Source organism: Mus caroli, chromosome 1 (assembly GCF_900094665.2).
Source record: "Mus caroli chromosome 1, CAROLI_EIJ_v1.1, whole genome shotgun sequence".
Taxonomy (NCBI): Eukaryota; Metazoa; Chordata; class Mammalia; order Rodentia; family Muridae; genus Mus; species Mus caroli.
In genome coordinates this window covers 179437036-179458339 of record NC_034570.1, presented here as the reverse complement: position 1 = coordinate 179458339, position 21304 = coordinate 179437036, and the positions used below count along the sequence as shown (strand labels likewise).

At 42.6% G+C, this 21304-nt stretch overlaps 1 protein-coding gene across 1 annotated transcript in view; it reads left to right on the top strand.

Moving 5' to 3' along the window:
- Cenpf (centromere protein F) overlaps positions 1 to 14812 on the top strand; it is a 43857-nt gene extending 29045 nt beyond the window's left edge. Inside the window, exons 12-17 of the mRNA XM_021160826.2 lie at positions 1349 to 4180; positions 5227 to 5379; positions 5807 to 5966; positions 7376 to 7852; positions 9401 to 9579; positions 13680 to 14812. Coding sequence (XP_021016485.1) covers positions 1349 to 4180; positions 5227 to 5379; positions 5807 to 5966; positions 7376 to 7852; positions 9401 to 9579; positions 13680 to 13883 — 4005 coding nt within the window. The 3' untranslated portion in view covers positions 13884 to 14812. The remainder of the gene's footprint in view (positions 1 to 1348; positions 4181 to 5226; positions 5380 to 5806; positions 5967 to 7375; positions 7853 to 9400; positions 9580 to 13679) is intronic.
- Positions 14813 to 21304: the final 6492 nt, after the last annotated feature.

Genomic DNA, 21304 nt, shown 5'->3' with positions numbered 1-21304 from the left:
TTATGGAAAAGCACCAAAAATGTTTTTAAAGTCTGAAGTTGTAAATCTTTAGAATGTATACTGTCTTAGTCACTGTTTTATTGTTGTGAAGAGACACTGTAACCACAGCAACTCTTACAAAGGAAAGCATTTAGTTAGGCTGGCTTACAGTTTATCAGTTTAGGGAATTATCAGTATGGTAGGAAGTATGGTAGCACACAGGTAGAGATGGTGCTGCAGAGTAGCTGAGAGTTCTAGATCCAGATCTTCAGGCATCAGGAAGAGAAAGAGATACTGGGCCTTGCTTGAACATTTGACATCCCCACCCCCCCACCCCCCCAGTGACATACTTCCTCTACCAAGGCTACAGCTAATCCCTTTTAAATAGCACCACTCCCTAATGACCAAGCATTCAAATATATTAGCCTGTGGGGAGACCATTTCTATTCAACACACCACATATACTTTAAACATATACTGGAAATTAATAAGGTACACTTAAATATTAAGAACTTATGAGCAGTGAGTGATGTGTTAGGGAGGCTTAGCTTCATGCCTTTCAGACTATTTTAAATGTTATAGTATTAGTTATTAAGCTAGATATAAGAAATTATTTAAATGTTATTTTATTTATTTATTTATTTTTAGCAGTTAGCAATTAGCAATGGTATCAGTTACTTAAAGAGATTTATTTTATACTTTAGTTCCTTGTGGTTTTGTCTTTTCTAGTTGACCAGCTTAAATACTAATGCAGTACAGTTTTGGAATTCTGTGAGGTGAAGGTCATAGATCATTTTGAGGTGGTGGTAGGGGTAGTCATAATGAGAGTGCCCTAGTTCATATGAAATTGAGACAAAAACATGCACTTTATCCAAGAAAGTACTGACTAGGATGAGGTCTTTGGCAGACAGTCTGCGCATAAGCACTTTTCTTAGTAAGTAACTGAGGAGGACCTAGAGCATGAGGACTAAGGATCTAAACAGCAACCATCTTATCTGAGGTTTGTGAACCTCTCTGATAACCTGATAACCACAAAAACTACTCTTTTATGCTTCCTAAAACGTTAAAAGCTGTGAAAGAAAGATGCAATTTCCACATTAGATGTAGTGAAATGAATGTCCTGGAGGATTAATCCTTATGATAAATATCTTACCCAGTGCTTTGCACATAGGTAGAGCCCACTGAAGGTTCATGTTGACTATCAAGACAGAGCAGGGTGGAATGAAGTGTTGAGAGTGATGCTATTTGGAGGGATATACATAGCAGTACCCATACGGGCAGTTTCTATAAAGTAATAGTTAAACCACTGATTCTATTTTGATTCTTCCAAAAAAATAAAATGCTTTCTTGGTTTATATTATGTTTATAGGCTGTTCGTTGCCAAAACGATAATTATGATATAAAAGAATCAGAAGTATATATTTCAGAGACTACAGAGAAAACACCAAAGCAGGACACTGACCAGACTTGTGATAACGATATTCAGCAGGACCTTGGTCTGGAAACTTCGGTCACTGAGACTGAGACTCCCAGGCTCACAGGAGAGGGCTGTGAAGAGCAGCCCCTGAAGGCCAATTGTGAGGCACCAGCGGAGGTCAAAACCCAGGACTGCTCAGAATGCATTTCTGAATTGTTTTCTAGTTCAAATGTTTTGGTACCCATGGATGTTCTGGAAGATCAGGAGTCTATCCCGAATCTCCAGTTACAGAAAGACACCTTAAATGAGAATTTGAGATTACTTCCTGAAGTAGAGGACTGGGACAAAAAAGTTGAAAGTTTGCTAAATGAAATTATGGAGGCAGATTCAAAACTGAGTTTACAGGAAGTACAGCTAAAGATGAAGATTGCAACATGCATACAATTGGAAAAAATAGTCAAGGACCTCAGGAAGGAAAAAGCTGACTTAAGTGAAAAGTTGGAATCCCTTCCATGTAACCAGGAGGTATGTCTGAGAGTAGAAAAGTCAGAAGAAGATCTTGGTTTTAACTTAGATATGGGAGCAAATGAGTTGTTAAGTAAATCTACTAAAGATAATGCAACCACCACAGAAGACAATTATAAGGAGAAGTTTCTTGATATGGAAAGAGAACTGACCAGAATTCAGTCTGAGAAAGCTAATATTGAGCATCACATCCTATCTGTGGAAACTAACTTAGAGGTGGTTCAAGCAGAGAAGCTCTGTTTGGAAAGAGACTCTGAAAGTAAGCAAAAGGTTATTACTGACCTTAAGGAAGAACTATTTACAGTTACAAGTGAGAGAGACAGACTCCGGGAAGAATTAGATAGTGTGTCAAAAGAAAGGGAAGCACTGGATCAGATGTCTAAAAAGATGAAAGAGAAAATAGAAGAGCTGGAGTCTCACCAAAGGGAGAGCCTCCGTCACATTGGGGCAGTAGAGTCTGAGGTCAAGGACAAAGCAGGTCTCATTCAGACTCTGTCCTTTAATGTGGGTGAGCTAACAAAAGACAAAGCTCATCTCCAGGAGCAGCTGCAGAATTTGCAGAATGACTCACAAGAATTATCTTTGGCGATTGGTGAGCTGGAAATACAAATTGGACAACTGAATAAAGAGAAAGAATCACTGGTCAAGGAGTCTCAAAACTTCCAGATCAAGCTGACTGAGTCAGAGTGTGAAAAGCGGGCAATCTCTAAGGCCTTGGAGGTGGCACTCAAGGAGAAAGGTGAGTTTGCAGTGCAGCTGAGCTCAGCCCAGGAGGAGGTGCATCAGCTGAGACGAGGCATTGAGAAACTGAGTGTCCGAATTGAGGCAGATGAGAAGAAGCACCTCAGTGCTGTGGCGAAACTGAAAGAAAGCCAGCGTGAAAGTGACTCATTGAAGGATAAAGTGGAGAATCTGGAGCGGGAATTGGAGAGGTCAGAAGAAAACCAAGAGCTGGCAATTCTTGATTCTGAGAATTTGAAAGCAGAGGCGGAGACCCTTAAGGCACAAAAGGATGAAATGACCAAAAGCCTGAGAGTTTTTGAATTAGACCTTGTTACAGTTAGGACTGAAAGAGAACATCTAGCAAAGCAGCTACAAGAGAAACAAAGTCGAGTGTCAGAATTAGATGAACTGTGCTCTTCCTTGAGAAGTCTGTTGGAAGAGAAGGAGCAAGCAAGAGTACAGATGGAAGAAGACTCTAAGTCTGCAATGCTGATGCTTCAGATACAGTTAAAAGAACTCAGGGAGGAAGTGGCAGCCTTGTGTAATGACCAAGAAACCTTGAAGGCCCAAGAACAGAGTCTAGACCAACCAGGGGAAGAAGTGCATCATTTGAAAAGTAGCATTCGAAAGCTAAAAGTTCACATAGATGCTGATGAAAAGAAGCATCAAAACATCCTAGAACAACTGGAGGAAAGTAAGCACCATGCAGACTTGCTTAAGGACCGAGTTGAGAACCTTGAACAAGAATTGATACTATCAGAGAAAAACATGATTTTCCAAGCTGAAAAGTCCAAAGCAGAGATACAGACTTTAAAATCAGAAATTCAAAGAATGGCCCAAAACCTCCAAGACTTGCAGTTAGAACTTATTAGTACAAGGTCAGAAAATGAAAATCTCATGAAAGAATTAAAAAAAGAGCAAGAGCGAGTATCTGACTTAGAAACAATAAATTCTTCTATTGAAAACCTACTGAAAGATAAAGAGCAAGAAAAAGTACAGATGAAAGAGGAAGCGAAAATAACAGTGGAGATGCTTCAAACCCAATTAAAGGAGCTAAACGAGACAGTGGTTTCCTTGTGCAATGACCAAGAAGTCTATAAGACCAAAGAACAGAATCTGGGTAGTCAAGTACAAACTCTTGAACTTGAGAAGGCTCAGCTGCTACAGGACCTTGGTGAGGCCAAGAATAAATATATTATTTTTCAGTCATCTGTAAATGCCCTCACTCAAGAAGTAGAAGCTGGCAAACAGAAAGTAGAGAAGGGAGAGGAAGAGATCAGGACACTGAAAGAGCAACTTAAAGGTCAGGAGCAGCTTGTGTGTAAACTTGCCCAAGTGGAAGGAGAGCAGCAACTCTGGCAGAAGCAGAAACTAGAGCTGAGAAATCTGACTATGGCGCTGGAGCAGAAGGTCCAAGTGCTGCAATCTAAAAACGACACGTTGCAGAGCACCTATGAAGCCCTGCAGAATTCTCACAGGAGTTTAGAAAGTGACCTTGGATTGATAAAGTTGGAGAAAGTAGCGCTTGTTGAAAGAGTAAGTGCCATTACTTATTCTCATGTGGAAGTATGGTCAGGGAAGGAGACACTTTGTGTTTATATGGTCTTGACTACAGGATCATTGAGTCAGCTCAGGCAGCAGTGATTGCTTTAATGTGCTTGTAAGGGACATTTTTGTGAATTAGATTAGGTTTTTGATGTGATTTTCACATCTTGGGTTTGATGTAGTTAGTTCTAGGTTCTTATCTACAGTTGAAGTTCATCACAGTAAAACAGCTCCTTAACCTAACTGTGGCAAGAATGTAACAGCTTAGGGTCAGAAGACATCCTCTGCCCTTCTTACCTTTAGGAGAAAGAATGCCTGAAGATACTGTAATTAGGACCAGTGGGACACTCCTAGCTTCTAGGGTGGGGTTGAGAAAAATTAGGCTGATCTGTGAAAGGGATTCCTTCAAATTAAATGTTTTGTTCAACAGATAATTAAAAAGGAATGTCTAGAAAATGAAGTCTATCACAACTGTATTTTCGAAGATTTGTGTGTTTATAACCTTAATCCTTAGCATGAATGGTGGGATTAGTATATCTAAGAGCTGATAAAATTCTAAGACGGTAAATAAAAGCTAAGGCAATCCCTTAAAACATTCTTAAAACATTAAATTAGAACCTTTATGAATGGTTTTAAGTCTCAGGAATATTATCTTTCTTCTTTCCTTACTGCTATCTTAAACCTTTGCTGAGGAAAAAAAATGGGAGCACATAGTTGATTTTGAGTATAACAGGTGAGTGGATTAGTTGGGGAAGAGTGGTCAGCCAGGTTCTGTTTTCTTAAAGAAACTGTGTGTGTGGCTGGGTGACGGTGGTGCACGCCTTTAATCCAAAACCAAATAAATGAATGAATGAATGAATGAATGAATGAATGAATGAAACTGTGTGTGCCATAATAGGCGATGGTGGTGCACGCCTTTAATCGAAAACCCAATAAAAATAAATAAATAAACAAATAAAAGAAGCGGTGTGTGCCATAACAGTGGTTAATTCACTCATAACAGAGCAGAGCAAGTGCTAATGAAGATTACATTCCAGGTTAACACAGTGACTGGGAAGGAAGCAGAGCTACAGAGGGAGCTGGGAGATATGCTACAGAAAACAACACAGCTGAGCGAAGACTACAATAAAGAGAAAACCAGGCTAACAGAAGAAGTGAAAGTGCTGGGTGAAGAACTAAAGAACACCAAAGTAAGTTTCCCATGACAGACAGATTTCTTTGCCTCTGCTAATTGGTGTGCCTGCTCTGGTTGTCTTTGTAAGATATTCTGCAATGTGCCACAGTTGTTTCAGCTTTTGGAACCCAAGCTGATATGCTCAGGTCTGTAGTGATCTTCACCATCTGATACTTCTGTGAGCCTAGGAGCCATGAGATATTACTTTAGGAACCATGATCCATGTCATGCTGAAAACAATTTCCAAATCCACACTGGTTGTCGGGGAGACTTAGGGAGCTGAGTAGAGAGGGGGCTTATTTTATGCATTTTGAGATGTTATATTTTAAACATAACTGTACTATTGTTGCTTTAATATGTTTTAGCTTTTTAATACATATATATTTTAATATACTTATAAAATGAAATCAAAGATTTTAAATGAACTTACATCTGTTTTGTAGGCAGCGCACCTGAAATCTGTGAATCAGCTTGAGAAGGAACTTCAGCGTGCTCAGGGGAAAATAAAGTTGATGCTCAAATCCTGTAAACAGCTGGAAGGAGAAAAGGAGATGCTGCAGAAAGAGCTCTCCCAGCTTGAGGCTGCACAGCAGCAGAGAGCAGGTGGGTGCTAGATAGGGTGCTCTGTGTGCACGCTTAAAATCGCTTCAGTGCTCAGTTCTGCGCTAAGTTTTAAAAGTAGTTTAGTAGTTTTTTAGTAGTGTTTTCTAATTTCTGACCTGTGGTCTTAACCTTGTGTTAAGACTTAACTATAGTTAAGACTATAGGATTCAGAGTGAAGCCTACATTTCGAAATAGAATTATTTCCACGGGGGAAGGATGGTACCCTTTGCTAATAGATCTCCATAAAGAGTTTGCCGTTTTGGTAGTGTTTTTGTTTTGTTTTGTTGTTTTGTTTGTTTGTTCGCTTGTTTTTTGTTTTTCAAGACAGGGTTTCTCTGTGTAGCCCTGCTGTCCTGGAACTCACTCTGTAGACCAGGCTGGCCTCAAACTCAGAGATCCTCCTGCCTCTGCCTTCCAAGTGCTGGGATTAAAGGCGCACGCCACTACTGCCCAACATCTCATCTCTTTCTCCCTCTCCCTCTCCCTCTCCCTCCCCCTCCCCCTCCCCTCCCCCTCTTCTCTTCTCTCATTGGTAATTAACCATGCCTCTTTTATCCACTCACACTCTGCTTTCTCCATGGATACCCAGTGACTGCTGTGTGTGGGAGGCTTCTAGAGTGTGGCAGTGCAGTGCAGTGCAGTGCAGTGCAGTGCAGTGCAGTGCAGTGCAGTGCAGTGCAGTGCAGTGGTCTTTTCTACCAAGAAGAGTGATTGGAGTAGGTTTGGGAAACTGGGAGTTTTCCTCATAAGTCCCTTGCGATCCCTAGCACCAGAAGCTTACTGAGGCCCCTGCCTTGCTGTGGGTCTACATTTGTACCTGCTTGCCCCTGTATTCACTCAGAATGCTTTCACGGCCTTTAGCGACTTAGATTTTCATAGGCTGGCACCTGTCACCAAAACCATGCAGCATAGACTTTGTGATCATTTCAGAGTTAGATTGCTTATTCATTTCTGGTGGAAAGAGTGGGTTGGGAAAGAGGGATATAAAAGTTAGTTTGCTGGGCTCTTGTAACTACTCTCTAAGGGGATTTAAGTTTAGTTGGGTTTTAGTTGCACTGTCATGTGTTAGACTGCTTCATAGTCTCCAGACACAGCAGGATGTGCTCCTTAACGTCTGCACAGGTCCAAAGACCAGGCTTAGGGATCACCTGCTGGGGCTGGAGACATGGCTCAGCGGTTAAGAGCACTGACTGCTCTTCCAGAGGTCCTGAGTTCAACTCCCAGCAACTACATGGTGCCTTATAACTATCTGTAATGAGATTCAGTGCCTTCTTCTGGTGTGTCTGAAGACAGTGTACTCACATATATGAAATAAAAATAAATCTTAAAAAAAAAATTACCTGCTGGGAAGTGTCCATTATTAATGGAGTAGCGGCAAGTTGTGTGACAGGGTCACTTTGTTTTCACAGGTTCTCTTGTTGACAGTAACATAGATGAAGTAATGACTGAGAACAAAGCTCTGAAAGAGACTCTGGAAGAAAAAGTCAAGGAAGCAGACAAGTACTTGGATAAGTACTGTTCCCTGCTGATAAGCCACGAGGAGCTCGAGAAAGCCAAGGAGATATTAGAAATAGAACTTGCTCGGCTGAAGTCACGGCAGTCCAGACAGGATCTCCAGAGTTCTCCTTTGCTTATTTCTTCCATTCCAGGACCGTCTCCAAATACTTCTGTTAGTGAGATGAAGTCAACATCTGGCCAAAATAAAGCTTCAGGCAAGAGGCAAAGGTCCAGTGGGGTTTGGGAGCATGGTGAACGGGCAGCACCTTCTACAGCAGAGACATTTCCTAAGAAAAGCAGGAAATCGGACAGTAAGAGCATTCGCCCTGCTGAGCACGAGCAGGAGACAGAGTTCGAGCCAGAAGGACTCCCAGAAGTCGTTAAGAAAGGTATGCAGAGATTATATACAGAGTTATAGGGTGAGGATGCCTCTCATCGGAAGACCATGAACTTAGAGCTTGCATATGGCCCTTTGTTCAAGTCCTTGTGAAATATGTGAAGTTTTGAGATTTCACATAAAATTGGCACAAGGAAAGATAGAAATCTTTACTTTTTAGGTTTTAAAATATTGCACAGTAGCCCACTGCCTGGAGAAACTAGTTCATTTTTTAAATTGGTGACATTATAAATGACTGAGATTGACTCTTAACAGTACAAAAAGCTGGTAGACTTGGAAATGACTGCTAAATGTCTGTTTAGAAATTCTGTTTTCAGTCAGCTTTTCCTTTCTTGGGACAAGTGGGCTGGTTGACAATGCCCCTTCCTCCCTGCCCTCTGAAGTAATAGTTTAGAACTTTGAAAGCTACTTGATATTGTTGCAGTGTCTAAAATCACAAGTAGACTTTTTTGTTCTCTGTCTTTTTTTTTTTAATTCTTTCTGATATTTTGAGACAGAATCTTGCTGTGTAGCCCAGGCTGGTGTTGATCTTGAAGTATTTCTGTCTTGGCCTTTTTGTGCTAGGATTACAGACATATACCATACCCAGCTTCAGTCATATAGTTTTATTTATTTATTTATTTATTTATTTATTTATTAAATCTACAGCAGGTTGGGTCTTCTGCCCTAACCCTGAAATCAAAGCTGATGTGAAGCGTGGTTCCCACGTATGTAGCTAGCTAGCACTCTCTAGTAGATTACTTACTTGTAAGCCTGTGGTTAGAGCTGAGTGCAGTTGTAGAGTACCTACCCTGTGTTGTCACTGTTTTGTTTTTGTTTTGATTTGATTTGTTTTGGGTTTTCAAGACAGAGTTTTTCTGTGTAAGAGCCCTGGCTGTCCTGGACTCACTTGGAGGCCGACCTCGCTCATAGAGATCCACCTGCCTTTACCTCCGGAGTGCTGGATTAAAGGCATGTGCCACCATGCCCTGCCCCCTGTGATATCTTTCAGGGTTTTGTGACTAGTCTTCTCTACCCCAGTCAGGTCAGTTCCTTTCCTGGGAGGAGACAATATGAGCAGATACAAAGGCACTCTTAGGAAGTGCAGCCTGCACTACCTGATTGCACTTGAGCCTGTTTTCCTTAAGTCACTGTTGGCTTACATTGACTCTGAGACAAGAGCTGGCCTTTTCTCATCCTAGTTCATTTGTATTAAATGTCCTACCTATCTTAGAAAGTGCAAGGTAATATAGCCATATAGAAGAAGCCGTTTGTTTTTAAGGTATAATGTGATTTCTCCTTGATCCTTTTTCTCACTGTGGTGTCTTTGAAATCTTTTATCTTTGTCATAAGGAATAACCTGTTAATTTTCCATTTCATCTGATGACTACCAAGGCAATGAAGCTCAGTACATTGTTTCCCATGACTGAGGGGAAACACTGTTTTGTAGTTAATTTTACTGTACATGCATGCACAAACATCTGACCTCTATTGCTAGCCCAGCCGACCCAGCCAAACAGCTAATCAGTGCCATTACCAACCAGCAGCTCTTTGCCCTTAGGGTTTGCTGACATCCCAACCGGAAAGACAAGCCCATATATCCTTCGGAGAACAACCTTGGCAACCAGGACAAGCCCCCGCTTTGCTACACAGAAGTTAGTGGGATCTTCCCCATCTCTAGGCAAAGAAAATGTTGTAGAGTCCTCCAAACCAACAGCTGGTGGCAGCAGATCACAAAAGGTAACATGTGAATGTCATTTCCTCCCTGTTATCCTGGAAGTCTGTTAGCAGGCCTAGGGATGAGTATTATTGCAGTCTGACTCGGGCCTGAATGAGCAAGTCCAAGGATACACATCAGTTTCCCGAGGCCTAATCCTCTACTGAAAGGGCTGCTTGTAAATAGCTTTCTGGAAAGTGTCGGTGTTATGGGAAACCCAGTACATTTGCCCGAGAGTGAAGCCTGGCTTCAGTAGTTTGTAGAGGTTGGTTTCCTTTGGGCGTCACTGTTTATCTGCCCCCCCCCCCCCATCAAAGCTCCTAACTCTCTACGACTTATATTCACTACATTGGGCAAAAGGTGGAGAATTTTTATTTCTAATACTGTAATTCCTACTAGTAGCACCATTTCTGTGAGCAGTGACATGTGTTTTACTTAACTTTTATTTTTAAATCTCAGGTTTGCCATGAACTCACTATATAGCCAAGGATGGCCTTGAACTCGTGATCTTTGTGCCTCTACCTCCTGAGTGCTGGAGTTCTAGATGTGCACCAGCACTCCCCAATTATCCTTTGTGTATGCTTGGCAAGCTCTCTGCCGTATCCCTACATCTTACTTCACTCAGGGTTTATTCATTGTTCTCTTACACTGTAGCGCTGTAAAAGAAGGAAGAGAATGACATCCATGAGGAAGCCTCCCCAGGCTCACACCTCTCTTTTGCAGCTTGTTTGTGTTTCTCAAACTACGAACCATGGGGATATTCTTGGCAATTTCTAGAATAACTTCAAGAAGTTTTAAATTTTTGTGATGTTACTTTGCTCACCTGTCAGAGTTTATATGCAATCCAATAACATTCAGCAAGTACAGTGGCTCCCATATACAATATACACATATATATTACACGAGTGAGCACAGCTCTAGGATCTCATATAACAGAAACCAGAAACATTGGTGATTAGTTGTATCAGAGCAGCAACACATTGCAAATGGGTTTGTTTTGATTGATGACATTCTGTATACAGTTAACCTTGTAATTTGCTTTCTCCTAGCTTGTAGCTGTAAATGTTACCTTGAAATTACTTTAGTAATAAGATTTTATAAAGATAAGAAACCATCCTATGAAGTCCCCACAGAGTCTGTTCTTTTTTCTTTCTTTCTTTTCTTTTATTAGGAATTGATGGTAAAGGCTGTTTGCATGTGGTGTTCATATTTATTACCTAGTAGAAAGGTTTTTGCACACTAGGGGGCCTGCACTCTACACTGCTGTCGAACCTGCTGGTACGGAGCAGTAACCATGGTTTCCTGCGGATTTGTGTTCTCTGCATTAGCTGCATGCAGTAGTTGGCACCAGCAGTTATGAATTACAAAGCAGTTTTGTGCACTTGAATGGCAGGGGACCCTCTTAAGACCAGGGGGTCTAGGAGACTATGATTAGATTCACATTTTAAGAACCCAGCCTAGTCATTTTCAGTTTTAGTCAGCATTTTCTGACATCTCTGTTCGCCTGAAGTGCTTTGTCACTAAAAACTGAAAAGTCTCCCCTAAAGTGAAATCTGGCAATCTTATATTAGTTATTAATAACTGATGAGTTCAATGTAGAAAAAAATGGGTAAGATGCGTTGGATGCAGTATTCTGTTCATTATGTCACTAGGAAATGCTAGTCTGCCGGAGACAAAGGAGCTGCTGTTTATAGACTTGATTCCCTGAATGATGCTGCTTCCTGGGCTGGCCTCTGTAACTTGTAAGGCCACTGTGGATGGTGTGAGGCTGTGAGTACAGGGTCAGCTGGCAGCTCTTTGAGGACGTTGTATTTTCCCCTGCTAGTAGGATTTATTTCCACCAGGTCACCACATCTATCCTTTCCATCCTGGCTGCAGGCATCACTGGTAAGATGGGTAGTGGCACTGTGATAGAAGCAGGGCCTTGCCAGGCTGTGGACAGAGAGAACACTGAACTGTCTACATGACCATCACACTCACAGTGTCAGACATGAAGTCTGAGCTCAGGGAAAGCCAAGGGACTGCAGTCTCTGGCTTAGGCCTTGCTGTTTCAGTTCCTTCTCTCTGAGTGATCCATCATTCTCTCTGCTTCCATCCTTTCCTTCTTCCCATCAGAACCTAAATACTGAATACCCTAGGCCTCTTAGATTCAAGGGAGACCTTGTCTTGGTGTCATTGCTTCTTTTTAAAAGAAAAGAAATGATATCACCAACAAACCTTTTTTTCCCTTCAACTTTTCACCAACTCCTGGTCCTTGGCTACTGGCTTTTCAGTGTCCTGTGCACAGGATCTGACGTGAGAGCAGGCTTTCAAGGGGGTTGACTTATATTTACTGTATGTTCTGTAGTGCAAAGTATCTAACTGCTGTTAAAGCCACATGCTTTCTGTAGAAAGAATATAAATGGGAAAATCCTCTCCAGTCTTATTTTTGTTTCAGAGTCTTCAGAACCTCGACATCTTACTTGGGGAGTGTCTGTTGTATGCTTATGTTTGGGGCACCACACTGAACACCAGTCTGAACTTGCAAAGTAGTCTTTTTAAAGGTTTCTTACCTTGTCCTTCTCAGGGGGTGGGGGGTAAGGCACAGTACTGGGTAGAATTGAACATACAGCTTTGTGCATTTCTGTAGATTTCCACCACTGAGCTCCATCCCCAGCCTTCTTTCTTAACTTTTGTTTTAAGATAGTGTCTTGCTAAGTTGTTTAAGATAGTGTCTTGCTAAGTTGTCTGACTTGCCTGAATTTGCTTTCTAGCAGGATCAAGCAGGCCTTAAAAATTGCCATCTTCTTCCTCCCTCAGTCTCTTGAGCATCTGGGATCCAGGCCTGAGCCACTGGGCCCATTAATGACTGGTTTTGCTTTCAGCTGCTCACTATTGTGCAAGCTGGCCTTGAACTCCTGGCTCAGCTGATCTCATCTTGCTGCCTTGCTTTTTTCTGAAGGTTTTGTACTTGAAACTTCCATTCTTGCCTTTAACTTTTTGTTTTTGTATTTCCTTGTATTTCATCTTATTTTGGGACAGGGTGTCTTATTGATCAGGAGCTCACCAAGTAGAATAGGCTATTTAGCCAGCAATCCCTACAGTGCTGTCATGTCTCAAATGTATATATATATTAGGTCCCCAGGTTTACAGTACCAACAGCCTGGTCTCCAGCCCTTCTTATCCGATTCTCATCCTTACAGTTCCTCACTGTTATGTATGTCATGTGCTTTGACTCCTCACCTATATCAACATCTTAACCTTTCCTTACAGTTTTGTTTTCTGGTATAATTTCTTTCATCTAAAAGACAGAACACCATGGGAGATTTGTTCTTTCTGGACTTAATTATTAGATAATTGTTTTCCAAATCCAATATGGAATCAACACTATTAAGAGAGTGATTGACACTTCTATATGAGTCCTGGGTGTTTGACATATTGTAAATATGGTGCTTTCCTCTGAAGTCAGTTACCTGCATTTGTATTGCACTTACTGTGAATGCCACAGGGACTCGGGACTTATGAGCCAGGTTTTGGTTCTCAGGAATTTGTTGTGCATCTGCCTTGTAATCAGGTGCATTGTGGGTGTTAAAAATGAGTATAAATAAATTAGATGCAGTCTTTACTTTTAAAACTTTTTGCTTTCAGTTCTGAAATGGCATACTTGCTTGAGAGCAGGGCTCTGGCCATCAGTGGTATCGAGAGAAATCTGAGACTTATTATATATAGGTTGTGTCTGATGTTGTAAATTCCTGTTAGGTAACTCCTGCTTTCAGGGAGGCAGATAATAAGATTGTAGTCCCTCCCACAGAAGAGCCCTAGGTGATAGGTGCTGACCACTCTTGAGAGTGTGACCAGACCTTACTGTACAGACCTCTGTCCACCATCGAGGAGGCTGAAGCAGGAGGATCGCAAGTTCAGTGTTCTCTCTGCCCTATAAAGTAGGTTCAGAGCTAGCCTGGGCAGCAAAGTGAACCTCTATCAAATCTAAAGTAAAAATATGGCTGAGAATGTAGCTCACTGGTGGGTCAGTTGCCTAACACATGTAGTGCCTCGGTTCAGTCCCTTATAGAACAAAACAGTGATAACCATCAAAAAATATGGATGCATTTTTGAGCCTCTAACAGATCTATGTATGTTGCAGGTCAAGGTTGTTCAGGAGAGCTCAGCGGATTCACACACTGCCTTCCAAGAACTCCCAGCAAAATCTCTCACAGCCAGTAATATTCCTGGGAGAAACTCTACAGAGAGCCCCAGGGAGGGCCTGAGGGCCAAGCGGGCCTACCCTGCCTCCAGCCCAGCTGCTGGGCCTGATCCCATGAACAACGAAAACTGCCGGGTCCAGTGAAATGTCCACTCAGGGCTCTGGAAGGTGGCATGACTCAAAGGAGCCTGCCCGTGGGGACTTGTCTTGAGCCAAGGACACCTTATCTATCACTAGAGAATACCTGAGTCTTTATGCTGTGTGTGTGGTGCTCAGGTCTCCCATATGTAAGGCTGCAAACGTTGAAAGCACCTATCAATTACCTAGTAGTCCTAATTCTTACCCCAAGTGTAAATAGTAATGGATAGAGCGTGAGCATTTGCTGCAGTTAAATGGAAAGCACCATGATTTGTGTGTGGATTTTACACTTGGTGCTGCAATGATTTGGTTAGGATCTTCCTGTGTAGATCAAGAGTTGGAGCTGAGTTAAGTGAGGACAGCCTGTGTGCGCAGTGTGTGATATGGTCTTCCTTTCTGTGTGTCTCATAGCTTCCTGCTTCTATCACCTGTCCATAGCGTGTGGGGAGTTTGCAGTGTGCACTTACTACTAGTTAGTCTGATGGTTTCATACACTTCCGTGGTGGTGTAGATCATGTTTACTGTCACTGTTTTCCTGTCATCATAGTTCTTTTGGTATATATTTCTGTGTCTCGTGTTACAATAAAGTATGTCCTTGTAAACTTTTTGTAAAAGTTATTTCCTAAATATAAAAACATTATGACCAGCACCACTATGTCTTCTTAACTAAAACCGCCTCCCATAAAAGTAAAAATGTTTGAACAAATGATACATGTCTTTGAATGTGTGATACTAGTATACTTACTGAACATGAGGCATACTGTAGAATGTTGCTCATACAGATGGTTTGAGAGTATGGATATATTAAACTAGTATCTTGTGCTCATTAAATACCACTAGCAAAGGTACAAGAATGTTCCCATCTGTCTGTTGATAATAGGGCTTGAAAAGATGAAGGCATTTTGACTCAATAACAAATAAAAACACTTGACTAAGCCTCTATGCCCTTGAATAAAGGTAAAAGATTTTTCAGGCTTTAAGTTAGCAGTAGATGATTTGTTCTTGGCTTTCATTTCAGATTGGTATCGAACGTTCACAAGCACAGTCATTTTAGATTTGAAAACTGTCTCCTGCTGACGGTCTCACTGTTGGAAGATAAACCACTCCATCTCCTGAGAGCGATGCTCTACTCTCTCAGGCTGCTCCTGTCCCAAGGCCACCATGTGCTCCAGTGCTGAGGTCAGGCCAGCAGCTTTAAGGGATGCAGCAAGAGATGGAAAGATTCCATGCCAGGGTGTCACCGAGTACTTTCCAGGGTCCTTAGAAATGGCATCCTCTTCTTGTAGGTCTGCCATAGCTCCTCTGTGACATGAGATACTTGCATTCCCAGAAGCAATAGACTCATCTTTTGGTTGCATGCCAAGCTGAGGGTAAAGAATGGCTTGTTTGTTGCTGCAAATGAGGAATATGTAGACAATGGTCCTTGGAGCAGTATCTGAATAGAAAGCAGAAGGCTTTCATTGGTGAAATGCCAGGCATCATGTGTGGACACATTTCTGAACATGTTCTGTGTGGGGTGAGAAGGTAATGACAGGTTCCTTGTGTAGCCTGGCTGCCACAGGCCTCATCTGCCTGCATCTGTCTCCCAGGGCCTGGGATTCAATGCATAAACCACCAAGTTTGCAGTTCAGTGCTTGAACTTTAATATTTATAATCCCTTTTCACATGACACCCTGTACCTGGTATATAATACAAATCAGATGTATACTGATAAATTGAAAGTTTATTTTAGGCTGAGAATGTGACTCAGGGTTCAAGTATTGTGTAGCATGCTCAAGAACAGGCTTTGATCCCAGTACTGCCAACAAAGAAAAACAATCTTTTGGTGTACATATGATGTATCCACCACTTTTTTTTGCTTTTAAGGAAGCAAATTGCTTCCCAATGAGATGAATGAATGTCTTTATCTTATATAACTTAGATCTTAGCATTTGCATTTGATAGTGCAGGATGTAAGAGCACTTAGTGTTTTCCTGATTGACAGAGGCCTTTATGGTCATCAGTGTGGGGACCCTGCTTCACATAAACATGTAGTACAAGATGGCACATGTGTTTAGAGCTGTTTCAGAAATATAAATTCCATCCCAATCTGAAGCCACAATTCATTTAGGGGTGTGTGTGTGTGTGTGGGTGGTGGTGGTGGTGGTGGTGGTGGTGGTGGAGGGAGAGTGTTGAGTTAAACAGTATTTTTAAAACCAAACATTCTGGAGTTGGTGAGATGGTTGAATGGGCCCAAGCCTGATTACCTGCGTCCACATCCACAGAACCCATGTAAAGGTTGGAGACAAGAACAAGCGTAACAAAATTGTTCTACAAAGTCCCTCTCATCTTCTCATGAGTGTATATACAGTATGTGTATACATTTAAAATCAATCCAAGGATGATACCAATTAGTACATGCTAAAGGATGACAATGGAAAATATTATGGGTAAATATACCTTTTGTTTGTCTGAATTGTCATCTTGGAGGCTTACTGCCTCAGTTTGCTAACCTAGTATAAGGACCATGTGGACTCAGGTGGCAAAGCTACCAGCCACACCCCACCTTCTGAGGCTGGCAGGCACTGGCCTACCTGCGGCCCCAAGGTAACCATGGAAACCAGGCCATAGTGAATGTGTGCGTGAGGATAAGGATGGCTCATGAGGTAATGTGTGAAACACCTTACTTATGATTAGCTGAATTTAGCTTAAAAACTCCAGTCTGGCATGGCAACTCGCTCACCCCCAGGACCCAGTGGAGATGCGTAGACAAATCCATGAGGATGCTCGCCCAGAGGAGACAAGCCTACATCGTGTGGTTCAGCTCCGGCAGAATCCAAAAGGCAGCAGGAGAGGCACGGTGCGATCCCATTTCACCATTTACTTGTTTGTTGCTACTTAAGGAATAAATAAGCTGTTTAACCTTTCCTCTGAGTTCGGGGATTTCCTTTCTGCCTCTGTCTTTAACCCCATTTCACGATAGTTTCCTGACACCTAGGCCTAGTCCCGGAAGCTTCTAACCTCTGTACAGACTTATCTAGGCCTAGAGTGTTTTCAGCCTCTGAGACTGACTGCTGAAGAGCCTCGCGCTTTGTAGTTCTTTCTGAGCTTTGGCTGGCTGGTCTACTCAGCCATCCCAGCTCAAACGTCTTTCCAGGCTGACTGTTTCTGTCTGGCTTCTCTCAGTTTCTTCCGAACTGCTCTGCTCGACCTCAAGCTAACGCTAATCTTCCGACTCCTCGTTCTCTGGTTCATCCTGTCTTACCTGTGCCTAGCCTCTTCTCTCTGCAACCTGTGTCTATACAACTGCTTCAGTAAAATTGCTTCCCTCTCTCTCTGCTGCTCTCTCTTGAGTAGCCTCCCTCCCCCACCTCTCTTCTCGTGAGAGTTGGGCATAACGTATTATGTCACATCTTCCTCTAATATGTCACTTTGAGACATCACTTTCAAACATGGGTGCTTCCATCTACAATCTGTCCCTTCATTGTTTGGGTTTACAGGTGTATACTAAGGGTGTGTCTGTATTCCAGCCAGAGGGGTTAAGGGTTTGTGTTTAGGCAGAGCCACACCACATGAATCAGTGGCAGCAGCTCAGTCCAGAGGAAGCTCGAGGCTCTGCTGTATGCTATGTAGAAGCAGATCCTTGGGGGCGATTTCAATCTCCAATTATCAGGATACCAGCAGTCCAGTTCAGTAGTGCCAGGATAGCAAACATGAATCATAATTGGTGGCATGACCCAGCAGAAACAGTCAGGGCTCCACCGAATCTGCATGAGTCTGCAGAGCAACCAGGACTAGCAGGGATGCCAGGAGAAATTCTCTGCTGTGCCTATCTGAACACAGTGAAGATCATCGGAGACTTGAGACCAGTGAAGCACTGCAAGCCCGCCACCACTGCTCATCGAGTCCTATGTATACTCCTCCAAACATCAGGGTCCTCCCATGGGCCTCGCCTCAGCAAAACTCCACATGAGTCTGTCTCAGCTGACATATCCAGAAACTTCCGTTTCACTCTGCCAATTGGCCAGCATCCGAGGAAGTGGCAAGAATCTGCTAGAACACTATCAGATGGTTTTTGGTACGTTTCTCTTTATGAAGTCACGGCAAACGATGGCCAGTAAGCAATGGCAAGGCCTACCAATACCATCGCATCATCCACTGTCTGTTGGAGTTTATTTATATTCCTTTTTAACGTCATGTGTCCTTTCATGTGTTTGTTTTAGCAGGGCAGTGGTGGCGCACGCCTTTAATCCCAGCACTTGGGAGGCAGAGACAGGAGGATTTCTGAGTTCGAGGCCAGCCTGGTCTACAAAGTGAGTCCAGGACAGCCAGGGCTACACAGAGAAACTCTGTCTCTGGAAAACAAAAACAAAAACGAAAACAAAATGTTTGCTTTAGCAAAACATCCTTTCACTTGTGTCAGCTTCAGGAAGACATTCATGTTTCTGCTTTAGCAAAACATCCTTTCACCTGTGTGCCCCAGCAAAACATCATTTGACATAACTGACTTTCCAAAGAAACCAGAAGTTTCCACCTCACAGCCTACAAGTTAGCCCACCATTTAAAGAGATAGCAGTTATTTGCCTGTGAATATGGAAGTTGGGTCCTAAAAGTGGGCTAACACTTTGGTTTTTATCATCAGAATTATTTAAAGTTGGTAGCATGTGTTATGGGCTTGAGCTACATCGCGTTGATTTTAGTGTCTTGTAAAGTGGCTAAGCTACAAATAAGACTCTAGCTGACTAATATGGGGAAACAAATTCAGTTCAGAACTCTGGGCATCCAGTTCTCATCCGCACAAAGACGTGCATGGCATGGTGGAAAGACATTTCCCTTGTGCTGGAACTAAAATGGCCATTTGCAGTAGCAGCAGTCGTCAGGGCTCCAGTGGAGCATCTTCAGAGAGGGGTAACATCGGAAGTGTAAGCATAGCCGGATTTCCCAAGAATCCCCCTACCTCTGGTGTGTTTGCGTTCAAGGTTTATTTGAGTTTTCTCATTTGGTTCCAAGTCATCTGTCTTTTCAGTGCTGTTACCTTCCCAGATGTATAGCCCTGGAAAATTTAGGGCACTTCTTTGAGTCTACAAGGGGTACTGTATTAAGTCTACAACAGCTTCTAACTGCTTTTTCAGGGGCTTAAAACATTGGTGATTTTGGAATTTCCAGGTTCTTTCAAAATCACTTGAGTGCCAGCAATATGTCATAAAAAATATTGCCATAAAAAATAATGTCATAAAAGGTAAACAGGCTAGTTCCCACCAGACCCTGGTTCACAGCACCGTGTTCTCCCTAACGGTGCTCTTGTAGGACTAGGGTGGCCGTCGTATTAAAGTGGGTGCTGATGACCAGAAGTCAGCTGGAGCTGGCTGGTATCGGAGGACATTTAAACTGTGATCTTTTGCCTGTTATTCAGATAAACTATCTTCCCTGTGGAAGAAGGGGCTGAGGACTGCTTTGCTGACTAGGTCAGCTCTTCCAGGGCTGTAAAGCCCAGTCCCACCACAACTGTCCATCCATGACTCCCCTGAGCTGTGGCGCAGACCTCTGTAGGAAGGGAAGCTCATCTGAAGTCATCATTGTGTTTGTTCAAGTCTCACACTTTTGCGAGGTCTGTGCTCTGTCTTCCTTTTGTGGCTGAGATGAAGTAGCAGGGACTTGGGAGAACTCCAGCTCCTTGATATGAAGACCGTGTTTAATGTTGAATGTGCTTCCTGTTAATCTTGTAGAATGTGGGCTATTCTCATGTGATGAAAGATGATGTGTAGTAGTTACTTCCGGTGGCCATAATAAAACACCAAACAGAAACTCTTAAGGGAGGAGAGTTTAGTTTAACTCTAATTGAGGGGCTGTATTTCATGAGAGGAAAGACGAGGCAGCAGGGTCTTGAGATGAGATGGCTGCCAGTCTGTGCACACATGCAAATTCACCAATCAGGAGGGTGTCTGGTGCCCTGCGTTTTCACTCTGTGCCTTAGTCCCTTGCGATAGGGTGCCTTACTGAACACAGTGTTAGGGTGGTGACCGGCAAGCCCCAGTGACCCCTTGTCTCTGTGGTCACTGATGTGCTACCAAGCCCAGCTCTTTATGTGGGTGCCAAGGATTTGAACTCGGGTCCTCATGCTCGAGCAGCAAGCATGCTTAACCCCTGAGTCGTTTCTCCACCCCTAACTTTTAAAAACACTGGAGCTAGAATTGTTAGAAAAATCTGTTCTTCCAACATAATATGTTAGAGTCAGATCAAATTCTGCTCTCCAAAAGTCAACTGGAAATCAGTCTGTAACCTCCTAAGTATGTATTTTGCAAAAAAAGGGTAGTCACAGATTTGTCTATAGCATTCAATTATTGGTCATGCAAATGAGCCATGATCAGTACTTTTTTTTTCATTTTTTGTTTGGCTCATTAAAAATAGAAAACAATTACAGCAATTTTACTTACAAATGAGTTATACTCTTTAAGTTCAAATGTAAATTGATTGTTTTGGATGCAGACTAGATTCCCTTATAGAAATAACACTGCAGAGTGTACCTAAATTGAAGCAGAAAGCAAATTTAGCACAAAATATGTCAAAATGGCAATTAGGTTTGTGGCAACTGTACAAACCTCCTTTCACAATTCTGCAGAAAACAGATTTTAAGAATGAGGTTGCCCAAGACTCGTATTGCTCTGCTCCCATCTTTTCTGCAGTGTGCCCCCACACTTCTCTCCCTCTCCTGCCAGTTCACAGGAGTCACATAATGGTCTCATGGGATGCAGACTCATGTCTGCCACCACAGCAGCTGCTTCCAGAGGGGAGTGGTGTCCTGAATGTGGGTTCTGACACTGCAGCCAAAAGCAGCCCTTGAATGCTGCCGTGTCTGTGGGTATGAAGCTGGTATGTCCATGGAAGTGGTTTATCCTGTAGTGTGCTGCTGTTGCTGCTGCTGTTGCTGGCTCGTGAGTGTGTGTGTGTGTGTGTGTTTACAGCAGTGGCTTATCTATTGGTGTGATGCTGATGTGTCTGCATGTACACAGAGGAGGATTATCCTGTTGGTGTTTTAGGAAATCGCTTAGAGAGAATCCCCCAAGACTTATATGTTTTAGTTAGTTCACTTGTAGATTGAGTTTCAGCCTACAGAATCTCCACTAGCCTGGCAGACAAATAAAGTTATTGTGTTTATTCTTCTTTCTCAGGAGTCTAATCAGTAAAATCATGTTTGTCGAGCCTGACCCTTGCCATTTCAAATGCTGTGTTTCATTTGTCTCCTGTGACCTGCTGTTCTGTTCAGTAGATTGTTTACTTAAGACAAAACAGAAAGTCTAGTCTTGTCTTCCAAACCCAAAACTCTTTCCCTTTCGTAACATTGTGGCTATTAGGGATTGGACCTGGGAACCCAGGGAGACACTGCACTGAGGGATTGGACCTGGGAACCCAAGGAGACACTCTGCACTGAGCCGCATCCTCAGCCATTA